General features: G+C 38.9%; 1 protein-coding gene across 1 annotated transcript in view; it reads right to left on the bottom strand.

Moving 5' to 3' along the window:
• Positions 1 to 26,529, bottom strand: part of efl1 (elongation factor like GTPase 1) — a 146,257-nt gene that overhangs the window by 97,449 nt on the left and 22,279 nt on the right. The window contains exons 11-14 of the mRNA XM_022669519.2: positions 26,116 to 26,238; positions 25,345 to 25,444; positions 2,303 to 2,454; positions 1,009 to 1,184 (exon numbers count right to left, since the gene is read on the bottom strand). Of these exons, the coding sequence (XP_022525240.2) occupies positions 1,009 to 1,184; positions 2,303 to 2,454; positions 25,345 to 25,444; positions 26,116 to 26,238 (551 nt within the window). The remainder of the gene's footprint in view (positions 1 to 1,008; positions 1,185 to 2,302; positions 2,455 to 25,344; positions 25,445 to 26,115; positions 26,239 to 26,529) is intronic.

Raw genomic sequence — 26,529 nt, 5'->3', positions numbered from 1 at the left:
CTCTGAACAAGGAAATAGTGGTTAGCAGCTAATGCTAATGACTGTTTTCTACTGAGCACAGTAATTTGCGTTTTTTTTTCTGTGGTATTGGTTCTAAAACTCATTTGCTAGACTTGCCTCTACTATAATCTCTAAGCTAACTTCACTATAGCTGGTTCTCACTAACTAACCTGACCAAAGCTGATAAAAAACTTGTTTCTGAGAGAGTGAAGTTTTAAAGTTTTAGTTAACGTTAAATAACAGGCAAACCGCTAACAAGCTAACCACTAGCCACTAACAGGCTAACCACTAACAAGCTAACCACTAGCCACTAACAGGCTAACCACTAACAAGCTAACCACTAGCCACTAACAGGCTAACCGCTAGCCGAAAAAACAGAGGGCTTAGCACTAGAAAGTTAAATGTCAGAGCACTAACTACTAACAGGCTAACTGCTAGAAGGCTAAAGTCGGAGCGCTAACCGCTAAAAGGCTAACCACTTGGAGAATAACTGCTAAAAGGCTAACCTTTAGAAGGCTGAAACCCAGGGTGCTTACTGCAATAGAGCTTACTGCTAGCAAGCTAACTGTTAGAAGGCTAAAAAACAGGGGCCTCACCGCTAACAGGTTAAACACTATATATATATATTAAATGAATAAAAATAACTTCTTATCTCCAAAATAGAAACTTTAACAAGGGAAGGAATAACAGTTTAAACTTTTAATGAAACAATATGATTAAAAATATATTTTGGAGTATTTGTAGAATGTAGAGATATCCAGATTTTACATTATGTCTCACAGTCAAAAACTAATCTCTAATGGCAAGAATGGAGATAAAAGGCTTTCACGTGACAGGGACAGAAACAATGACATCACAGCGTCGATAAATCCCCTGCTGAAATGCTTACAGTGCTCAGAGTGGATGACCAGTTAAAGCTTATGTCATCAAGCTAAGTGATCTCCATTAGCCTCGAATTTCTTTAAATCATCATATGCGCAAGAAGAATAATGGGTCACAGGATCTTACCGTTCTGAGGGTGAGCGCAGGGTCGTATTTGGGGCCAAGCACAAACACCCTCTGACCCCTGCGGACCACGCCGCTGTAGACACGAGCGAATGCGATGAAGTGCTCCTTCTTCTCCTCCTCTTCCTCTGCGGGCTTCACTGATAGAGCTTCCGTTTGTGCACACAGTGCATCGGCATCTGCGCACACGCCCACACACACAAGGGACAAGACCATTTATATAAAAAAAAATATTAATTAATTAATTGATGAGTGTAAATGATTCAATTAGGGCTGTATACGCATAGTAAAATAAACAACCACAGTTAATTGCATTATTTTGTGCAGCTGATAATAAATAATGACATTTGCCTCATTTGTATTTTGATTTGTCTAATTTTGCAGTTGGACCTCAATCTGCAATAACCACAAATAGGTCAAAAGGTCAAACTAAGTAGAATAGCTCATAAAAAGTGTTAAAATTGCATTATTAATTCATAGCATTCTTTTTTTTCCCTATGCTCAATACAATTTAATTGCAAAACATTAATTAAACAAATTGCAATTTTACAAATAAAAAGGACATCATTGTAAGCATTGTGCATATTAGTAGAATACACAAGTCAAAACGAAACAATGGGAAAAGGGCTGTTTTACAACAGAGTGAGAAATAAGCATCAACCATGTTCAGATGAAATATTGTGTATTTGTGTTACAATACACAGTATTTATTGTGATTTACTTGTGCATCTCTAAAATTACAATATCATTAATAAAAGTTACTTTATTTCAGTAATAATTCAGTTCAAAATGTGAAACTCATATATTATATAGATGTATTAAACAGTGTGATCTATTTTAAGTGTTTATCTATTTTATTGTTGATGATCATGGTTTACAGCCAATTGAAAAAAATGCCAAAAATCAGTGTCTCAGAAAATTTGAATATTCTATTATTTAAGACCAATTGGTACTTGTGGGCAGTGTGGGCAGTGTGCCAAGTCCTGCTGGAAAATGAAATCTGCATCTTCATAAAAGTTGTCAGTAGCAGAGGGTAACATGAAGCGCTGTAAGACTTTGGGGGAAAACACATTTTTTCTGAGATGCTGATTTATTTGTTTTTTATCGGCTGTAAGCTACAATCATTAACAATAAAAGAAAAAATCACCTAAAATATATCACTCTGTGTGTAACATATTCACATTTTAAACTGAATTACTGAAATAAAGTAACTTTTCAATGATATACAACATTTTTGATCTGCACTAGTATATGTAGAGGCCTCTGTGCTTCCACACACACACAGCGTGCTCCTTGCCTGTGTTGGTGTTGTTGGTGGGGGTCGCTGTCTGGGCGCCCCCGGCGCTGGCTGAGTCAGGGTCTTCCGCGATCTGACTGGTCGCTTGCCTCTCCGCATGTCTCTGTCTGGCCAACTCCCGGCGCTGGGCGAGCTCTTCCTGAGTCAAAGGCCTGCAAGGGAAAAAACACATCACCCATGATGCAACGGCTTCAGCCAAAGATTCCCCACAGACAGCCAATAGTGCTTTCAATACATAAATAAACTGCAACTTTAACTGGCTGATTCAATAATTATTCATGTGTTTGAGAGCATCAGTTGTAATGTTGTGAAGAGGTAGAGTTGTTATACAGTGAATAGCCCTATTTGAGTAATGTTCTAATCCAGATTATGGCAAAAACTACTCATCTCAGTATATATATATATATAAAAAAACTTAATCAAAAGCGTCATGATGAAACTGGCTCTCATCAGGACCGCTCCAGTAAAGGAAGACCAAGAGTTACCTCTGTTGCACAGGTTATGTTCAACAGAGTTACCAGGCTCAGAGTCAGATGTTAACAGCACCAAGATCCACCTAACCACCTAAATGCTTCACTGAGTTTTTTTTTTATTATTATTTATTTGTTTTTTTGTTTGTTTTTTTCCCATTTTCTCCCAGCTAGGCCCAGTTTAGCTAGGCCAATTGTCCCACCCATTCAGCTGTTAATCAGCTGTATATACACTGGTGATGTACACTGGTGATGCTACAACACCAGAAGGGTGAAGACTAGCACATGCCTCCTCCGATACATGTGAAGTCAGCCACCGCCTCTTTTTTCAAACTGCTGCTGATGCAGCATTGCCGAGCAGCATCACAGTGCACTCGGAGTAAAGCGCAGTGACTCGATTCCGATACATCAGCTCACAGATGCCTTGTACTGATCAACATCATCCTAGGACAGATGTGAGGTAAGAGCACCATATAACCACCCAGAGAGAAGAAGGCTAATTGTGCACTCTCTCAGGGCTCCCAACAGCTGATGGCAAGCTGCATCACTGGGATTCGAACCAGCAATTTCCTGATCATAGTGGCAGCCCTGTTTTTGGTTTGTTTAACACTTTTTACTTTTTAACAAGTTTACTACACGATTCCAGACAGAGCACTTCCATATAATATCTCCTCTACATTTCTGTGTGGAACGTATGCAGTGTTCTAAAACTGAGGTGCAGATGATGTGGAAAAAGCTCAGTGACCAAGTCCAAACCTTCGACGTGGGAAAGTAGAAGCAGCGTATTCTTGGAAATCGAGCAGAGATAATTGAACTGAACGGCACAGGAGTGAATCTCCGTGGCGGTGTAATGGTGTAAAATAATACAGTAATGAGGCTGAATGGCTAAAACAGCCGCATCAGCACTTTCACAGCAAACCGTTTTCACAGACTCCCAGTTCCGAAAAGCAGAGCGGCACTGAATTAATTGGAGTGGTTTTGTGCTTCAGGCACTTCTTAAAAGAAACATATCGGGGGGAGAAAAAAGCCAAGAATGTGTCAAAACTATTCTCACAAGGACGAGAAGCAGAGATACGCATAAAAGAGATACTTATGTGCTGCAGCTCAAGAGAATAACAAAAACAAAGCTGAAAACTCAAGCTGCAAAACAGTAACACTGCACTGCTGTATAAAGCAAAAAGGTAGAGGTGGGGTTAAAGCATTTACTACGAGGCCTCCGTACTGAAACCTGATGTCGGACTGCAAACAGAAGCTGGATTTAATTTAACACTTAAAGCCCAATTTATACTTTTGCTGATAAAAAAATAGCATCAGAGTTTACAAAAAAAAAGCTACACTGATGTGTGTGGCGGTTTGTCTGGAAGTGAGGTCTGTTCAGGTAAACATCTGGTGTGTTTCTAACTTAGCGTCGGAAAATAAAGGTGCGCCACTGACTGATTAAAACCCTGACAACCAACGCTTGTCTCACTCTGTCCTACCTGGAGAGAAATGAAAACGCCACACTTTTTCTGAGGAGCTCCTGCTCTCCTGCTGCTGTTCTTCATTGTATGAGTGTTTTTTTTATCCAAGTAAAACAGAACAGAAAAACAACAGCAAACAGCAATTATTCACAACAGCTCTTGTCCCACGGTCGTGAACAGAAACTCTTTGGGTACAGAAATGATTTATACAGCGCAAACTCCAAAAAACTCTGAATACGAGATGCAAAAAAGCTTCAAGAGCAGTAACTATTGCCCTTTAAAATAGCGTTAGAGTTTAGGAATAAAGCTACACTGATGGGCACGGCGGTCTGTCTGGAAGTGAAGTGTGTTCAGGCAAATATATGACATGTTTCTATCTTAGCTTCGGAAAATAAAAGTGCACCACTGACCGACTAAAACCCAGACAACGCTTGTGTTACTCTGTCCTACCTGGAGAGAAATGAAAACACCACACTTTATCTGAGGAGCTCCTGCTGCTGTTCTTCGTTGTATGAGAAACAACAGCAAACAGCAATTATTCACAACAGCTCAGAAAAAAAATAAAGTTCCTCTTGTTCCCCAGACGAGCCCAGAATGGGTTCTGGGTACAGAATCATATATTCAGCAAAAGTGATAAAACTTCATAAAACTCTGGATGTCAGGTGCACAAAAACTTCAAGAGCAGCAACTATAGCCCTTTAAAATATGTTAATACTGTAGCTTTAAGAGAACTTTTAATGCTGAACTGAATTTATTTGTATAGTTATTGTTAACTTTGGACAAAAGCGTCTGCCAAATGTAATGTAATGTAATGTAATTTAAGATGAGCTGGAGCAACTATTGTTCAGCACCTCCAGAAACTCCTTCAAGACGCTGAGAAAACTATTCCAGGAGACTCTCCCTCATGAAGACACTGAGATTAAAATACCAAGAGTGTGCAGGTCTGTCCTCAAAGCTAAATCTGCTACTTAGAAGAATATAAAGATAATCTTTAGAATCTGATTTCATAATGCATTATAAATGCATTCATAATGCACTATATGACATGCATTATACCTTATGATGTCTGTAGTAAGCCTGTAGAATAGCTCATAAGTACATAATAAACTAAAAGTATAAGGGTTTATAAAGAAATGTGCTTAAAATGCCTTATAATATATGTTCATAAGTACATTGTACAATGTAGTGTTGTGATGGACTATAACACATATTTGGTATATTTTTGGTATAATGCATTATAACATGCAGCTATGATTTCTCAAATTAAGCTTTTAAAAAACACATTATAAAGCCTTATATACAGTCATTACTGACTTTAAGTGAAGTGAGTTTTTTATATGCTTTTTTAAAACGGGAAGTCAATTTTATTATGCCTCATATGTCTTATAGAGCATTATGAGTGCTCTTTACTGGCTTAAGTGTAAGTTAAGTGTGTTTTAAGCATGAAGTAAATGTTATTATGCCTTACTGTAGGCAACTGAAAAGGCAATTGAAAACATACTTCACTTAAAGTCAGTAATGACTGTATATAAGGCTTTATAATGTGTTACACACTTATGGCTCATAGCTGCATATTATAACGCATTATACCAACATATACCAGATCTGTGCCTTACAACACTACATTGTACAATATGCTTATGAACAGATATTATAAGGCATTATAAGCCCTTTCTTTATAAAGTTATTATACAAACTTATTACAGTCAATATAAGGTATTATGCATGTCATATAAGGAATTATGAATGCATTCATAAGGCATTATGAATACAGAGTTCATAGGAAGTGTTACCACACTTTTTATTCACGAAAAAAATTCCACATGTGTTCCTGTGTAGCTTTAATATCTTTAATATTTAATTTCCAATGCAAAAAGAAAAAAAAAATCATAAAAAGAAATAAAACACATTGAATAAGAAGGTGTGTCCAAATTTGGACTGGTGCTGTATAAACACAAAGCGTTCTTATTCATTATTAGTCATTCATTATTTCCTCAGAAGTGTTCCACTGGCACACACACACACACACACACACACACACACACACACACAAACACACATAAACAACACTTTACTTCAGCACAGGCAGTGTTCCAGCACTGCGCACCGCTCCACCACTGCCATTAGTGCAAATCACAGCGTTCCTCTCCCCTCTCCGCCGCATTAGGACTGAATCCCTGCGTCCAATAAGGGTTTAGGAAGCCGCGCGGCGTTCCAAACCTCTGCTATATTTAAAGGCTCGTTTTCACCCGGATGATAGATCGCACCGAGGAGATGACAGATGAACGTTGGTTCTACTCCATAAACAAATCATAAAGAGGGATGTAGCGCTTAAAACTGAATCCAGAACAGCCACGGCAGCCAAGAGCTTTCACTCCCCGTCTAAATCTAAACACACGGCAAGAAGACCAGCGGTTTCAAATTCGTACGCGGATTCAGACGATTACGTCTTACGTCTCTCTCTCTCTCTTTCTCTCTCTCTCTTTCTCTCTCTCTCTCTCTTTCTCTCTCTCTCTCTCTCTTTCTTTCAGAGGCGTTCAACAGGTTTGATGTTGGTCTGAATGCTGAAGCTGCAATTTATTATATTACGGGCCCTATTTTAGTGACCTAAAGTGCGCTGGTCAATTGAGAACTAATTTTAAGCCTAATTTTACCAATTTCCGCCTAAAATAACATACCCATATGTTAGGCCTTTTCACTCCAATATCAAATAATTCAAAGGCAATTTTCTAAATTAATATTTCTTAGAAGCCTTAAAAAAAAAAAAAAAAAAAAAATATATATATATATATATATATATATATATATATATATATATATATATATAAGCATTGATTTTTTTTTTTAGATCCATAAAATGAAATATTTATAGGAATTAAGTGTTTTTGCAGCTCTATATTTTGCTATAAGGTGTTTAGATTCGCCATGTAAAATTATATAAACTGCTCTCTTTCACTGGTGAGTTATGATAGTGATCTGCTTCGGGATATTCCTTTCTTTCTCCAAAGGACTGGAAACTAATTTTATAACTTATTTTGCAGAAAAGAAGGTGTTCATTTATGTATTCTCTACTCCTGAGGGAAAGATATATATTATGCTGTATTTATATAAAAAAAAGGAAAAAAAAAGTTACTTTCCATCTCTCCATCTTTCAGGAACCATTTACTGGCAGTTTCGGATTACATCCCGCCTCCCCAGATCTCTAACACGGCACGTGATTGGCTGACAGATTTGATTGTTTCCAGGAGACGTTCTAAATCAATCAGTGGCGCACCTGTATTCCCTGTAGCCAAAATAGAAACACGCCAGATATTTACCTGAACACACCGCAATTCCAGACCACCACACCCATTGGTGTAGATTTATTCCTGAGGCGTAAAAATAGACAGTTGACGGGGTGTAAGATAGCAACGAACGTCATGGCGCATTTTGCACTGGATGTAAGATGGGACAAAAGTGAAATACACATTCATATTTTATTTTTAATATTTTGTAAAGCTTGTATAACTGGACATTTTCTGAACCCTCAAAATAACTTAACACACAGCCACATGTGTCTAAAGCTTTGGCAACAAAAGTAAAATATATTGTCAAATTGTACACAAAAGTGTCAATCCACTATTATTTCACTAGAGCTTCACTAGAGCTTCACAGGTTCCCACTAGAATCCTCTTCCTCTTACTCCTCTATAATGCATGAATGTTAAAGACACCCCTCCACCATTTAAGGATGCTCCACAGATGTTCAAAAGGGTTTAAGATCTGAACACATGCTTGGCCAGTCAAATACCTTTATCTTCAGCTTCCTCAGTACATAAAAGCTGTGTTTAGGGTCATCATTATGTTGGAAAACTGCTATCCAACCCACTTCCTGGAGGTAGGGGATCGGGGATAGGGAATTCAGCTCCCCAGTGCCGGAAGCACTTGTAAAGCCCCAAACTGTGATGCTACCGCCACCATGCTTGACTGTAAGCAAGTTGCCTTGGTACTCCTCACCAGGACGCCGCCACATATGTTGGACACCGTCTGAGCCAAAGGACAAGTTTGTCAATCTTGGTCTTGTTATACCAAAGGACATGGTTCAAGTAATTCCACTAACTGTTTGTAGGCTTTTTTTGTGCATCAACTTCAGAAGAGGCTTTCTTTCTAGCACTGTGCCACGCAAACCTGCGAGTTGATGCAGTGTGTGGCATATACACTGTGTTCCAAATTATTATGCAAGTGATATTTTTCTCAAAATTTCCTAAATGGTCAAAGCAAATGACAGTCAGTAAAATTTCAAGTCATGACCCCTTAAGTATAAATCCAATTTTATTAAACAAATTTTGTTTCAAAATGCATTGTTCTACATTATCATGCAGGCCACAGGTTTCAAGCAATATGGGAAAGACAAAGGATCTTAAATAGGGCAAAATGAGGAAGGTTTCTGCCAGACAAATTCATCTGATTAAGAGAGCAGCTACTAAAATGCAATTACAAAGCAGCAAACAGGTATTTGAAGAGAAAAATATCACCAGGCTGACCACATGAGGCATGATCTAAACCTTATGCTAACTGGTGCTAGCTTGACTGAGCACCTAGATTTGAGCTCAGTGTGTGTAAATAATATAGTTGTTTTTTTGGCCAAACTATCACTTTAATGACTTATCTCTCTGGCTTGTTTTGTGGGAAATGATCACCACCACTGTTGACAGACAGTCATGCGATGTGTGTGATGACTAAAAGTCAGCCGGCTGGGTCACTCACTGGTGTTCTTGGGGAAGCAACAACATGAGTATTTAATGTGTTCATAAATGATGGAAGGAGCTGAGCGTACTGTTGACATCTCTTTTGCTGTCGTCTTCAGTGTAAACAAAAACACTTCTGTTACAGTAATACAGTAGTACAATAATTATTTTTACAGCACTTACACAATAGAATATTAAAAGAAATACCTTTTATGAAGAGCATTTGACCTTTTCTTTCTAAATCAATAAAGATAAGTTCAATAATTACATAAATGAATAGCCTTTCTCTCTTGTTCATTAAACTTTACAATAATTAAATCATTAAAAAAAAAACATAATAGCATATTGTATTAACAGGACTACTAATAATAATGTTTCATTTCCTCAGTTTTCCTGATATAATTAAGAAAATGTTGCTAGCAGGAATAGGGAGCATCAAGTTAAGGTCGTGAAGACTCTGGAGTGGTGGTGCACTGTTCTACTGTGCAGCAACACTTAAACAATGAGAGTATATGTGTGCAAAATACATCAACGCACAAATAAACATCCTTTTTCGCATATAGTTATTAGTTTACTGTATTTTTCGCACTATAAGGCACACTTAAAATCCTTTAATTTTCCCCCAAATATCTACAGTCTGCCTAATAATCCGGTGAACATGCCTTTGATAACATCTACCAGTCGGGTTGTAAGGAGCAGTAAATCTACTCCGCTGATGTTTAGCATTATACAGGAGTTTTAATAAAGTTTCTCCAGCACTGACGGTGGGTGGAGCAGTATTAGCATTAGCGGCTAACCGCAGAGCCAGCTCTTTTGTGGTTCGGAGGTGAGCCTATCAGACTGTAGCCTGAGTGTTTACCATGTTAAAACAAGCTACGTGGGAAGAACCGCTAGCTAATATTGCCCTGGCTTACCGGAACACTCAGGGTTCCTCAGTTTAACTCTGTCATGTGACATTAGCTGCTAACCGCTAGAGGCTAGCCGCTAACGCTAATGCTCCAGCTTTAGAGGAAATCTGGAAACCTAAGCTTACTGTAAATAAACGGAAATACACAGCTTTCAGGAGAGAAATCTGTGTAGATTAACATCCAGCACTCGTTTGATTAGAAAGGAATTACAGTTTTGTTTATTTAGCTTAGCCAAGACCAGCTGAATTAGAAGGAAAACTTGTCAACACCCCTGTTTCTACTACTAGTAGTAGAAATAATCCTAATAATCCGCTGCACTTTATGTATGAAAAATAGACCAGAAAATAGACATTAATTGATAGTCCGCCTTATAATCGGGTGTGCCTTACAGTGCAAAAAATACGGTACTAACAGACACAGTAGCTGCAGTGCTAAAGTACGTTAGCCATAAGGCTAACAGCAAGGCTCATACAGGATAGCCCTGCTGCTAAAAGCCAGCCTCAACAGGGATAGAGCCACAATGCTAAAACACACATCGACAGCATTAGCGCAGCTGTGATTGGGGTTAAATAAAGGCAGCTGCATTAGTGAGTATCACATTTTTTATTAAATTAAATAGGAAAGCAGATTAAAAACATAAAAACTCAGAAACAGGGTCGTAAAGAATGAGCTTTTTTAAAAACAGCTTGTTTTTGTCACAAAACTAATTCGGCTAACTACTTTACATGGAACTATAAACCACAAACACAGACATGTTCTCGTAAAAAAAATATATATATATATATAAAATCCTTATCCCTCAAGCAGCAGAACTCTGAGATTAGTGTGTTTTAGTACTCAGTACAGAAAAGCACTCCGTTGCGAAAGCATGCTTAAATCATGTCACGCTTCTGTTTATACCGTGTTTTTCATTTCTTAGTATCCCTCTTTCCTCACACTGCGTGATTCAGCTGGCTTGTTTTCCTTTTTCCGAGTTCTAACCTGTCACTCCTCATTCTCCGTAATGGAAACTCGATCAGCTTCTTTTATAAGCACGGACGCTGCAGTCATGAAGTAGAAGCTCTCGCAAAAGCGCAAGCAGCTTTCTCTCTCAGGTTAGAGCTTACATACCGTGGCTGGCAAAAGTTTGAGCTTTCTCTATAAAAACATTTTTTTTATCAAAATAAGATGATGATCCAAAGGTAACAAATGGATGTCTATCAAAGAAGATCTGTTTTCATACATAAGGAGCAGTTAGTGGGTAACGCTAATGCTGCTCCAGCAGTGCTAGCCAGGCTTTGCAGCACACCACAGGCCGATAATACTCATCTCTGAATGGCGAAGGAGTTAGCGCTTAGCATAATTAGCGGCTAGAGCTAATACTCTTCCAGTCTCGAGTTTCAGAGCTGGAGATCTAATCTGAAACTCCTGTATAACACTGTACCTCAGAGAAGTGGCTTTACTCCTTTACCTGACTGGTAAAATTGAAGGATTTTAAGTAAAATTTTAAGAGTGAAATACTTATAATACTTTACTTGAGTGTACTCAAGTTGAGTGTGGTGTTTAAAGAACAATTTAAGTTCTAGAGTAAAGCACTTATTTATAGTAAGCTTACATTTCCAATATTTTGTCTAACTGAGTTTTCAGAGAAGTTTCTCCAACACCAAGGCTTAGTGCAGCACCATTAGCATTAACCGCTAACTGCAGCACTAGCGGGACATACTCTTAGCTAGTATTTCGTCCTTCATAGCTTGTTTTAACACGGCAAACACGCAGACTACCGTCCAATATACTCTCCTCTGAATGGCAAAAGAGCTAATGCTGCGGTCAGCGGCTAATGCTGCTGCACCCAGCCTTAGTGCTGGTGAAAACTCACCCTTATAAAGCTGTACAGTACAGCCCAGCAGAGTGGCTGTACTGCTCCTTAATACCTGACTGGTAGAATTCATACATAAGGAGCGCCAGATTATAAGGCATACGCTCGATTTTTTTTTAAAGGATTTTAAGTATGACTTATAGTCTGAAAAATAAGATAAAGGAGAGAGGTTCACTCAGTCTTTGTATTATGTGTCTATGTATAACTGTTCACAAAGGGTTTTGAGAACCAAAACTTTGGAAAAATATTGACAAGGTTACAAGTCCATCTCCAGAGATGTTGGTGTTCCTTATTTTTCCACGATGCACACAACATAATTAAGAAATCAAGAAGTTTACAACCCATGGCACTGGTCCTAACCTCCCTGGACGTGAACGAAAGAGTAAATTTAATGTGGGAGAGATGTTAAATTTGTGAATTTGCTAATATGAAAGAACTGGAACAGTTTGCAAAAGAAGAGTGGCCCGAAATTCAAGTTGAGGGGTGTAAGAAGCCTATTTTTGGAGTTTTTCGTGAAAGTATATCAATTTTGGCTTTTTTCTTCTGTACTTTTTTGTGTATTTTTGCAAAAAAAAGTATTTCTGCAAGAAATACTTTATTTTCTGTAAAAAAAAATCCCAGGGATGCCAGCAGTATAGTTTGATACAAAAAAAAAAAGGTTGGAAAATGAGCATGCGAAGATCAGTAAGAAGGGTGTTTTGTACATTAACCCACATAAATATAAAAAACAAACAATGACAAACTAATAAAATTTTAAATAGAGTTTTAACCCATACTTTTCTTTCCCACTAGTACAGAAGTCTGGTACAGAGCCAGTTCTAAGACTAACATGGTTCATACCGACATTTATTATGTCATGACAACTGAGGACATCCATGTGTGTTTTTTTTTTGTCTGTCTGTGTGTGTGTGTGTGTGTGTGTGTGTGTGTAGGCCTTGGTGTAATTAAAGGACAGTGGGGCTAGTTTTCTGCCTGCCGACTGCCTTGTGCCATTAATAAAAACCAGCAGCTCCGTCAGCCAATCAGACGCGAGAGCTCACAAGCGCCCGACGTTGAGCAGAAGTGCGAGGTTGACAACACTCCCACGCGCCGCCACACATCAACACATCACACGCACGCACACACGCTGACCCACATTGATCATCGCTATGGCAACCCCCACGTCGGCGCGATGTGTTCGTCTCGCAAGGTTCTCGCAGAGTTCATTGAGCTGAATGGGGAGAGATGAAGAGAGAGAAAGAGAGATAGAGAGAGAGACGTGTCTGTAGACTTGACCTAAAAATACCTTCCTACACTGAACTCATCCATCGCTTTGGGGGGGGGGGGGGGGGGGGGGAGCTGGGGACCACCTTCAGCAGCTGTATTTGATTGCATCTCATTCTCAATATATTTTATTATCGTCATCTGATACTGAAATGCACACCAGTCACCTTTTCTACTGACCGCAAATGAAGCATTATAATGGACTATAATGGTGTTGACCATGTGATGAAATCTACATTTGCTAAATGCTGTGTGTAAAGCACTGGAAACCACAGCATGGTCTGAAATTGCTTTGCTTTAGATCAAGGGTGTCCAAACTACGGCCTGCGGGCCATTTGCGGCCCGTTTTCTTTTTTTGAGCGGCCCGCGACGTATTTTAGAAATAGAATGAAAGTTGGCCCACTGTTAAGCAGGTTTTTATAATGTGAGATTCAAAATTTGAAAGCTAGGTGTCAGAAACGGGCCAAAGAGTCGGAGAGGGCAAAAAAAAAAAAAACGGCCAATGGGGTAAGCAAAAATTTCTTAGTAAGATTTCTTACAAAAAGCAATGGCAAAGTCTCAAAATGAGTGAAGTTACACCTAAATCAAGCAAAAAAGTCACTCTTGGCAATGGCAAAGTCTCAAAATGAGTGAAGTTACACCTAAATCAAGCAAAAAAAGTCACTCTTTTTGGACACAAGAATCAGAATAACTTGATTGCTGCTTGATTGTGCTTATTTTGAGTTCAAATTACTTAAAATAAGGTACAAATTCTAAGTAAATATTTATTTCGGTTTGGCGCGAATTTCTATTTCCTTCACTGAGGAATTGGTTCAGTAGCTCTTCCATTTCCATTCGCTGTTGTGTTTTACATGGATCTCCGTGGAAACACTTGCCCCCAAAGTGTAATTATGGTGCGTAGCAGTGGACAAATAGCTTTTTTATTAAACTCGAGGTGACAAAAGTTAAGGATGTGGATCCGGACGGGACTAAAATTACGGGAGGACCACGGAGTTCAGCACAGAAAAACAGTAGGTAATTCAGCCTGTAATTTCCTCAGAGGACATATGAGAAAAACACATACATGGTTGTTCTGGACAGGAACAAAATCACGAAGAACCTCCTATAAAATAGTCCAGATAGTGCTTTAGTGTAAACGATTATTCTCAGATTCATTTTCTGTTAAGATTACAGTAAATAAATGAATTCCCAGTCTAAACGTTTGTGTTCATACTGGTGAGTGATGTGTCAAATTATTTTTTTCTTCTGGTTTGTTCAAAGAATGCCTCAACTGCCTGTAATTGGTCTGGAATTCTGAACTTGTCTATGCAAACAAATGGCCTAACAAAGCATATTTTTAGGCCCCGTCCACAAGGACCAATTCTGGGCTTGTTTAAAAAGGAAGCTCATTGTCGCTGGTTTTTGTTTTCACACTTAAGATTTTTTTTTCCAACTGCGCAATTCATAAATCACGTTTCTGCCTGTAGTTGTAATAAAAGCTCAGGCTTTTTATAGGATACAAACGGAAAGGGAAAAACACATTAAGTCAAAGCAGTCGCATATCAAGCTAAGGTAAGGTAAATGGAATAATTTAGAATATAGAGAAAAACTAGTCCAGCCCACAATGAATATTAAAATGTCAGTTTGCCTGACAGGTCAGATGTCGGGGACTTTTGTCTAGTAAAGTTAGAGAGACTGCCCCTTTGGACTCACTTCTTGATTTTGATGTTACATAATTCCTGTAATATCTCTACATGTCTGCATGTGTATCTGTGTGAGAGAACGAGAGAGAGAGAGAGAGAGAGAGAGAGAGAGAGAGAGAGAGAGAGAGAGAGAGAAAGAGAGAGAGAAAGAGTCTCTAGGGATGAGAAACAAAGAGAAGAGCTCTTTTCAGGTCAAGAGGAACCTTATGTCCTCCCTACTGAGGAGAGGGAGATGCATCTTATTGAAAATATCTTAAAAAAAATAAAGAAAGAAAACTGCTGCTGTAGGATTACAATTACGATGCTTGATGCTATAATAATAATAATAATAATAATAATAATAATAATAATAATAATAATAATAATGATAATAATAATAATCATTATTATTATTATTAATATTATTATAATAATAATACATTTTATTTATAATGCACTTTACATTTCAAAGAAATCTCAAAGTGCTTATACTATCTTCTAGTCAACAGTCTATTCACATTAAAATAGCGTGAGGTTAAAATAGGTGTGTTAACGTAAATATCTGGGATGTTTCTATTTTGATGGAGGGAAACACAAGTGCGCCACTGACTGATTTAAACCCTGACAACAGTCAGCAGTCAGCCACCCAATCCTATCTTAGCAATGCAGGAGCGCCGTTCACATCGTGCACCCTCAACGTGTGTTTACCCCTGCTCGTTACACACACACACACACACACACACAGACGCACTACAGTGTGCACCTTAATAAACAGAATAAATAATATAAAATAATACTGCTGTTCCCATAAATGAGCTGCTGGAGTGAACGCGCAGATCAGGTTCCTCTGCTGAGACGCTCAAAAGCACTGCACTGTTAAGATACGAACGTGCCAAAGTCAGAGCTCACCTGGCTCTTAAATGGAATGGCAACTGGCACACTGATTGGTTTATTTCACGCTACGCCCAAAACACACTCAATGATTAATTAAGAGAATTAGTACATGGCTTTTGTGTAATTCGAGCAGCGATTCCAAAATGATGCGAAATTGACAGGTGAGCTATGGATCGCTAAAACAGCGCCCCAAAAGTGTTACCTCGGGGGACGACTTGTATAGGTTGATAAGTTGGCAAACACAAACTTTGCAGAAATAGATAACTTGAGCCTGTGATTGGCTAACAGCACTTCAGCAGAGAACGCCTACCTGCCTCCCTCTCACAGTCAATTTCAGCTCTAAATCTCAAAGGACAAAATGTTGATAACGTTTCTTTCAGCTAAACTAACGCTACTAAACTCGTACCTTAGACTTAATGATGTGATTCTGCAGTCGAGAGAGTTTGCTCGAAATAAAAAAAAAATCCGACACATACAGCGCCCATTTTGAGCAGTGTTCTGTCGAATTGTGCTACCATGTCAACCAGTGCTTCCCTAGTGTACATTCTCGGTAAAACGCAGAATCAACCGGAGATCCGATTTAAACCTACAGTTACTTACACAATATAGTTTACGTTAACTAGATACTGTAAACAGAGCTGTAATCTCCTCCTTAGCTAACAAGACAGTGTCTGCTCTGCTCCAGCCCGGCTTTAGTGCTGTCTGTGATCTCATGAGTTGACGTAGACACCCAACATCTCTCTGATCATCTCGTTTTTCTGAGGCTATTCTTTTCTTAGCTGCTGCGGACAATGAAGGTTGAAGAACAGTTTCATATGCAGCATACATGCACAACTCAAAGAGACCTATAGTATTTCACAAAGAACACAAAAAAGGGACGATTTCCTTGATGATGTGTGAACAGTATATTGCTGTATCTTCCACCAAAGCAAACAGGGATTCAAAAAGTGAGAAACATAAGCATCCCTCCTTTCCACTGAGAGTCAAACCCTGAAACCCTGTCACACCCACCGCTGTGTGTATGTGTGTGTGTGTGTGTGTGTGTGTGTGTATCATGCCGCTCCATTAACCACAGCATTCTTGATTGAGGGAGGTAGGACGAGGATGCTGAGTGACCAAGCAGATTAAGGGCATTACTCCTCTTTTTCCATTGATTATCACTCGCCCTGCTCCAGTAATGGGCCTAGCAGGCCTGGGGGGGAATGCCCGGTCTCTGAGGGCAGACGTCATTAGAAAGCTGACAGATGAAAGTGGTTTTGGGGAAGGAGAAGCTGAGAGGCTGAGAGCAGAGACGTCCCGTGATCCTACCTTAGTTTAGACTGTGCAGCACCACCTAAAGCATATCCTCTACAATGTAATGAGCCAACAGTAGAGAAACACCAATCAAGCATTACGTCAAAAAAAGGCATGATGAAACTGGCTCTCATCAGGACCAAGACCAAGACCAATAGGTTCTTCTGTTGCAAAACATAAGTTTATAAGAGTTACCTTATATTTTTTAAGACCAATTGGTACTTTTGGCAGTGTGGGCAGTGTGCCAAGTCCTGCTGGAAAATGAAATCCACATCTCCATAAAGGTTATCAGCAGAGGGAAACATGAAGTGCTGTAAGACTTTGACTTTAGACTTGTTAATAAAACACAGTGGATCAACACCAGCAGATGACATGTCTCTCCAAACCATCACTGATTGGTAGAAACTTCACACTAGACCTCCAGCAGTTTGGACTGTGTTTCTCTCCACTCTTCCTCCAGACTCTGCTCCCTTGATTTACAAATAAAATGCAAAATTTACTGATGATCAGTGATGGTTTGGAGAGACATGTCATCTGCTGGTGTTGATCCACTGTGTTTTATTAAGTCTAAAGTCAGTAAAGTCAGTGTTTTCCTGGAAAATCTTACAGCACTTCATGCTTCCCTCTGCTGACAACTTTTATGGAGATGTGGATTTCATTTTTCAGCAGGATTTGGCACACTGCCCACACTGCCAAAAGTACCAATCGGTCTTATATAATATTCTAATTTCCTGCTGCGCTGATTTTTGGGTTTTCACTGATTCTTGTTTTTTTAATGGCTGTGAGCCGTAATCATCAACAATAAAAGAAATAAACACTTAAAATGGATCACTCTGTGTGTAATACATCTACATAATATATGAGTTTCACATTTTAAACTCAGTTACTGAAATAAAGTAACTTTTCAATGATAATTCTATTTTTTTGAGACTATAGACCTATAGTTTTTACGAATAACAATTTATTGGATTCACAATAAATACTTTCTTTTGTATTAGCTTCAAATGAAATCAAAATTCATCACATAGTAACAAAAGAGCTGGTTATAATCGCAGTTTAATATCTAACAGCTCAGAAATAAACTCTATTACAAAAGTCCAAAACTTTACAACAACTGGACATTCCCAAAAGAAATGAAAAAAAAAAAAAAAAAAGTACCAAGCAGTGGAAGACCACATCTATTACAATTTTATGAGCACTGAGTTTCATCTGAAAAGCACGAAGAGGAGTCGTGTAAAACTTATGAATAATCTTATAATAAATTAATTGATGTTCTATTTTTTTAATAACATGAATACGGTATTCCAGACCACATCCCAATTCACACGGATCCCCAAGTTTAAGAGTTCCTTCTCCCAAACAGCAACGGTCCCCAGGGCATGATCTTTAGCTGATATAAATTTGCTGTAAAGAAAGAGACACAAGACCCCAAGTTGATCTACCTAAAGTAAGAAGGTCCACCAGTGGATGGTTTTTCAGCGGGCCATCCCAGAGGACAACGTAAGCTCGTAGAGCAGATCCTCAAATTCTCAAATACATGAAGCAGGATGCTCCAGGGAGAGAAAAACAAATCTCTTTCAAATTTTGAAAGGAACGTATTCTATTTTCATCATATAAATCATCAAAAAACAGATCTCAATATTCCTCTTACTCTAAAGAGAAAATGTGAATGGTTTAGAACCTGTCAATAAATCATTATTATGGGGGTAAAGCGGAGACAAATTATAAAAATGAACAGAAAGATCTTGCAAAAGTATTCAGCCGCCTTGAACTTTTTAACCTTTTGCCACAGTTCAGGTTTCAAACATAAAGATATGAAATTGTAATTTTTTGGGAAGAATCAACAACAAGTGGGACACAATCGAGAAGTGGAACGAAATTTATTGGATATTTTAAACTTTTTTTTAGAGAAAAAAAAAAAAAAAACTAAAAAAGTGGGGCGTGCCATATATAATTCGGCCTCCTTGCTTTAACACTTTGTAGCGCCACCTTTTGCTGCGACTACAGCTGCAATTCACATGGGGTATGTCTCTATCAGCTTCTATCAGTCTCCCAGGTGGCTTTTGGCAAACTTTATACAAGACTTTTTATGGATATCTTTGAGAAATGGCTTACTTCTTGCCACTCTTCCATAAAGGCCAGATTTGTGCAGTGTATGACTGATTGTTGTCCTATGAACAGAGTCTCCCCCCTCAGCTGTAGATCTCTGCAGTTCATCCAGAGTGATCATAGGCCTCTTGGCTGAACGTTTAGAGGGATGGCCGGGTCTTGGTAGATTTGCAGTGGTCTGATACTCCTTCCATTTCAATATGATCGCTTGCACAGTGCTCCTTGAGATGTTTAAAGCTTGGGAAATCTTTTTGTATCCAAATTCCGCTTTAAACTTCTCCACAACAGTATCTCGGACCTGCCTGGTGTGTTCCTTGGTCTTCATGAGCTTCAAACTATCACAGAGCAGGAGCATTTATATAGAGACTTGATTACACACAGGTGGGTTCTATTTATCATCATCAGTCATTTAGAGAACTTCACTGAACTTCTGGAGTGAGTTTGCTGCACTGAAAGTTAAGGGGCTGAATAATATTGCACGTCCCACTTTTCAGTTTTTTATTTCTAAAAAAAGTTTTAAATATCCAATAAATTTCATTCCACTTCACGTTTGTGTCCCACTTGTTGATTCTTCACAAAAAAATAAAATTTCATATCTTTATGTTTGAAGCCTGAAATGTGGCAATAAATGTGGTATAAACTTTTGCAAGGCACTGTATCTGCGCACATGTTTCCAAATGTCCAATGTATATAATACAATTATTTATTATAGGTCCTAAAGTGAGTAGAACCAATCTTTTTTAGTTTAAGACACAAAAGATACACCTATGGTTTCATCTCAATATTATGGTATCTTTTTGAGCTCCACTGTAAAACAGTTTAACACTGTAGATTCTAAATAAACTGTTCCCTTTACCTTCTGAGAACTCCCCTCAGAAGTGTTGTCCTGTAATTGCAACTTGAGGACACCAGATGGTGCTCTGAACACAGTGGTTCAAACAAAGACTCAGAACTGGATTGGGATTAAAACGATGATAGATACACCTCAAGGGTGTCAAAGATATTCACATCCATTACTAAAGTAGAAGTATAGAAACTGAGGTTTAAAAATACATCTGTAGAAGTTGAAGTATCAACTCAAACTGTTTACTTACGTAAAAGTATAAAAGTACAGCTTTTAAGGCTGCTTTCACACCTGCCTCGTTTGTGCCGGACTTTTAGACTTTTTTTAGTTTGGGCTGAACCAAAGTAGCAGGTGTGAAAGGGGCAGCGGACCACGGTCCGGACCAAAAGGACCAAATTTTAGAATGGTTCTTTAAGGATGACCCAAACTCACCTGTAGCTAAAGGTGGGTAATCCAGGTCCAGAAATTAAAAATCCATTCCAGGGATAAGGTCCAATTAGCTCCAGAACCAGCCAGGCAATGGGAGCGAAATCCTGGGACGGATTTTTACTTTTTGAACCTAGATTACCCATCTCTACACCTAATCTCATAAAATTAAAAGCTCACACGCACTCTCCAAACGAACTTACAACCCTGAATCATAGCCTAGACCTAGCAAGTTAACCTCGGCATGTCTACAAACCAACAGAGGGTCTGAATGATATGTTTATACAACCACAAGCTTTCCGGATGGCCCGATTTATCTGTTTTTTTTTATGTTGACCAGTCAGAATCAAATAAAGCCGGAATAAAATATGAGTAACGAGGCTATTTTAAAAAATTTAAGAAGTAGAAGTACGGAAAACTGAGTAAAAAAGTAAGAAGTAGAAGTAAAAAGTCGTCTAAAAATAATTACTCAACTAAAGTATAGATACCCAAAATTTCTACTTAAGTAAGGTAATGAAGTATTTCTACTTCGTTACTGACACCACCGATCTCAATGAGTCAGATTAAGACAAACCAGTGACTTTTACATTAAGACTAAACAAATAAAGCTGAAGTTCTGTGAAGGACGGAATCATCATATTTGGGACAAAAATGGGAAAAAAAGAAAACAAAAGAGGTCTAATGGTTTCATAAATGCAAATCAGCTGGTCAGAGCTACATTTACTGGAGAACAGCTGGCTACCATTCACTCACCTTCATTAGTGTGTGTGTGTGTGTGTGTGTGTGTGTGTGTGTACAATCACTATTTCCTTGTTAGGCAAACTGTGGATGGCTTTCATTACCCGTATTCGACATCCACTCACACAAAACTACCCAGGAGCTGCCTGAAACACACGCACACGCACACACACACACACACACACACACACACACACACACACACACACACACACATGTTCCACAGGCTCAACTATTAAAACAATACCAAACTCCATAATGGTCTTCAAGCCTCCTCCCAGTTTCCTGTGTCCATCTGCTTTTAATGATTAGCTATGTCTGTCTCCTCACTCTTTCAAGCCCACTCACACACACTCAAACACACGCAACAAGACAATGTTTAATATCACGTCAAATGCAATAATATTTCATATACAGCTCTGAAAAAAATAAGAGACCACTTAAAAATGACGAGATTCTTTGATTTTACCAAATTGAAAACCTCTGGAATATAATCAAGAGGAAGATGGATGATCACAAGCCATCAAACCAAGCTGAACTGCTAGAATTGTTGCACCAGGAGTAAATACATAAAGTTATCCAAAAGCAGTGTGTAAGACTGGTGGAGGAAAACATGATGCCAACAAGATGTAATGGGACACACACCTTCCAATAAGTTCTACTTTTGGCATGCCAGTCCAAAGATTATTTATCCAAAGTTCTGGGGATCATCAAGATGTTTTTTGGCAAATTTGGGATGAGCCTTTGTGTTCTTTTTTTTTTTTTTTGGTCAGTTGTGTTTTTTTTTTATCTTGGAACCCTCCCATGGAGAACATTTTTTTCGACCAGTCTCTTTCTTCTTTTGTGACCTCCTGGATGAGTTGTCCATGCCCTTTTGGAATCATTTTGATTGGCTGGCCACTCCTGGGAAGGTTCACCAGTGTTTCATGTTTTTTTTTCACTGTGGTCCGATAGTCTCAAAAGCCTTAGAAATTACTTTGATCATCTAACAGTCTGCAAAAAGGTTAGAATGACTTTGTTTTCTAATCTGTTTTTATTTCATTTTTTTTCAGATTGTGGCATAACGTGTCGCTTTTTGAGATCTTTTATCTGCTTCATGTTGTCAGACAGGTTCTATTTAAGTGATTTTTTGATTCAACAGGTCTGGCAGTAATCTGGCCTGGTTGTGGTTAGTAGTGAAATTGAAGTCAGCTTTCCCAAAAGTGTGATTAATCACAGTTCATTTATGGGGGAAGACACTTTTTCACAAAGGGCTAAATTGGTTTGGATAGTTTTTTTTCCCTTTTTATAAATAAAATCATCATTTTAAAGGTGCTTTTATATATTTATTCAGGTTATATTCGTCTGATATTAAAGTTTGTTTGATAATCTGAAAATTTTAAGTATGACAAAAATACAAAAAAAAAAAACTGTAGGGGGGCAAATACTTTTTTACGCCACTGTATATCAGAATTACATCTAAACAAGGCCAAACTACATTTTACATCCAGATCCAGGTCACATGACCAGCGACCAGGTATGAACAGGGTAGAGAGTCAGACAGCCTGAGACTGACATGACCGTGCTGACATGAGGCAGATTTATTCAGAGCACACACTCAGAGGCTGGGGACGTGTGTGTGTGGGTGTGTCTCAAGTGGTGTGTTGTGGGGGGATCATGCAGCTGTGTGCATTCATCATGCAGAACGTGTGTGTGTCTGTGTGTGTGTGTGTGTGTGTGCTCTCACGACTCCGCATGGCTGGTGCTTTCTTTGATGGTGAGAAAAGAAAAAAGAAAAAGAAGAGGAGAGAAAAATGTGAGGATGAGACTGATAACAGACAGAGTGACGTCAGAGGGAAAGGAAGGTCTGCAGTAGTGTGTGTGTGTGTGTGTTGGTGTGTGAGAGAGAGAGAGAGAGAGAGAGAGAGAGAGAGAGAGAAAGTGAACATTACAGTCTGTATGGTATGTCTGTACGTGCTTTGTGGGTTTAACAGTTCATTTCTGGGCAAAACGTGTACATAAATGTCTGTGTGTGTGTGTGTGTGTGTGTGTGTGTGCCTAAGTATTTGTGTGTGTGTGTTTCACCAATTGCTGTTAATTTCAATTTATGCCAATGAAGCATTTTAAATGTAAATCTGGAGCTTCTGTAGAAATGAAGCTCATTCATTTACGTTCTAATTTACAACCAAGTCTGTGTGTGTGTGTGTGTGTGTGAGTGTGTGTGTGAGTGTGTGTGTGTGTGTACGCACGCTCAGACCCCTCAGCCTGGGGGACACAAAGACACAAAGCAAAGCACACAGCAGATCTCGGGTCAAACGGGGAACGAGTCTACTGCACTGCAGTTGACCTTACACACAGTGCCATCTAGTGGCCACTGAGGATCTGAGCAAACATGTTATTATTGCACATACAAACACTTGTGATCAAAATTCATGTAAAGAAAAAGTTTAATTAAGTTTATTTGTTTAATTAAGAAAGAGTTATTACTTTTTGTGATCAAGTATTTTCATTTATTTTAAGGGTTGATTTTTTTTATTTTGGATAACATACACAAATTCTCCAACTTGGCATACCTCCATGAACCTACCTGCCCACCCTCCCACCCTCAAAAAGAAAAATATATACGCTATAATATTAATTGAGTAAAGTAGTAAAATAATGAAAGGAAATCAGACAAGAAGAACGCAGTATGGGATTACGGTAGCTCAGTAGGAGATGATGACGCAGTAAGTGGTTATGGTGATGCAGTGGGAGATGATGACGCATTGAGGGATTGCGATGACCTAGTGGGAGATGATCATGCAGTGAGGGATTACGATGATGCAGTGGGAGATGATGAAGTGAGGGATTGCGATGACACTGTGGGAGATGATGACGCAGTACGGGATTACGATGATGCAGTGGGAGATGATGATGCAGTCAGGGATTGCGATGATGCAGTGAGGGATTATGATGGCGCAGTGGAAGATGACGCAGTGAGGGAATATTATAATGCAGTGGGAGATGATGAAGCAGTTAGGGATTATGATGACGCAGCGAGGGATTGCGATGACACAGTGGTAGATGATGCAGTGAGGGATTGAGATGACGCAGTGAGGGATTATTATAATGCAGTGGATGATGATGAAGCGTGACATAACGACGACCCAGCAAGGAATGACAAAGACACAGTGTGAGATTACGATGACACAGCAAAGGATGATGATGGAGCTTTGAAAAAGGATAATGATGCAGCAATGGATAATGATGATGCAGTGAGAGATGACGATGCGGCGAGGGATAACAATGATGTGGCGTGAGATTCCGATGATGCAGGGCAAGATTCCGATGACACAGCAAGTAATGATGATGATGCAGTGAGAGAGGTCGATAATGATGGGATTATGATGACGCAGTGAGGGATTATTATGATGCAATGAGGGATTATTATGACGCAGTAAGGGATTAGGATGAGGCAGTGAGGGATTAGTGTGACGCAGTGAGGGATGATGATGATGCAGTGAGGGATGATGATGATGCAGTGAGGGATTATTATGACGCAGTGAGGGATTACGATGCAAGGGATTGAGGTGAAGATGAGATGACAATGATGCAGTAAAAGAATTGAGTCTCTGGAATCAACATTGGTCAACCCACACTGATTCTTGAGCCTGCTCACAAGACTTCTTTTCAGTAGCACCTGGAGCCTACAGTCTATCACCAGCTTTTAACAAGATAAAAGGCTGTTTTTCTAAATCTTGTTATAAAAGCCTTATGGCATTTTCACTTTAAATCACTTTAGACACCCACAACATCAAAGGTTATTGTGCACTGACTCACCTTAGACACTTAGACACTTTAAACCTCTGGGCAACAAAGCTTGCACTACATCAAAAACAGTTGAATTAATTGGTAACAGGATTAATTATATGCTAAACATTTTGTTATTCTAGCATTTAAAGCTTCAGAGATTTGAATAATATACAAATACAGTATGCTTTTTCTAGGAAATGTCAATACTGTTGCATCAAAACACACACACGTGCACACAAACTGGTGCAGTATTGACAGCTCATTGGTGGTCACTGGTCCATTTAGCCAGGTTTGTACAATTGTACACACACACACACACACTGTTCATCTATTATTCAGGACACTGTCATTCCTGCATGCACATGCACCTGCCTGCCTAGAAACACCAACATTATGCTTCCACTCACTGGCCACTTTATTAGAAACACATGGTTTATTCTTCCCCTCACTGGCCACTTTATTAGAAACACTAACTTTGTTCTTCTACTCACTGGCCACTTTATTAGAAACCCCTGAATTGTCCTTCTACTCATTGTCCACTTTATTAGAAACTGTATTTGAGTGTTATGGAGATGATACTGTGTATCTTGTCTGGTTGTGTATGGGAGCTGATGAGTGCTGTACCTCTGCTTGTTCTGAGGGAGGGCCTTGGAGTCTACAGCGAACATCTTCGACACAAACACTATCACTGGAGCTGAGTCTTCACTCACACAGTCCAGGAACGCTACAGACGGACAGAAAACACCAGTGAGGAACTCAACATTCACACTGTGCTGTTTTACAGGCCAGACACAGAGACATCGACAGTTTATGTCAATGAAATAGGCAGTAAAATAAACGTACAATCAATGGCCATAACTAAATCTATTTCAACCGTTAATTTTTATTTGTTTTATTGTTGATGTTTATGGCTTACAGCCAATGAAAACACATAAAATCAGTATCTCAGAAAATTAGAATATCATTGAAAATGTACTTTATTTTAGTATTACAGTTTGAAAATGTGAAACTCATATATTATATAGATGTATTACACACAGAGTGATCTATTTTAGATGTTTATTTCTTTTAGTGTTACTGATTATACCAACACCAGCAGATGACATGACTCTCCAAACCATCACTGATTGTGGAAACTCCAGACTCTGGTCTCTTGATTTCCAAATGAAATGTAAAATTTACTGATGATCAGTGACTGTTTAGAGAGACATGTCATCTGCTGGTGTTGATCCACTGTGTTTTATTATCAAGTCTAAAGACAGTGCAATCAACCCAATATCGTGTCTGGTCACACCCCTGGTCTCAAAATGTATTTTGTCTTTTTTTTGCTTGCCTATTTGCCTGCTACAACAAATCAACTTCAGGAACTTCTCTCCTTCTATCTCTGTTTCTTACCTTGTTTCAGCTGCTGTGTTTTCTCAGGCAGTGAGTCGAACCTCCGCGTGCCGACGCTCATCAGCCTCTCCACCCTTTCAGCGCTCATTTCAGAAGGAGACGGCAGCCTCTCACACACCATCGCTGAGCCAGACGGTTAAAGCCAAAACTATGGCATCAAAATAGGGTCAAAAGTTTTGAGAAGCGAAAGTATAATCCACAACTGAGAAATTTACATTTGAAGACGAGAGGACTGTTTTGAACACTCCCTTGCTCTGCTCTGCAAACCCGCATCAGAAAAGCGGCTTCAGTGTTTGGGCTGAAATACAACTTATTTAAAGTTCCATAATTAATATTATAAAATAAATAAAGCTGAGGCTTTGCAGAATGGCAGTTGTTTCCCACCTGATGGGGGATATACAGCTGACTAGGAGC

This window comes from Astyanax mexicanus, chromosome 16 (assembly GCF_023375975.1).
Source record: "Astyanax mexicanus isolate ESR-SI-001 chromosome 16, AstMex3_surface, whole genome shotgun sequence".
NCBI lineage: Eukaryota > Metazoa > Chordata > Actinopteri > Characiformes > Acestrorhamphidae > Astyanax > Astyanax mexicanus.
This window is presented reverse-complemented; position numbering and strand designations above follow the sequence as displayed.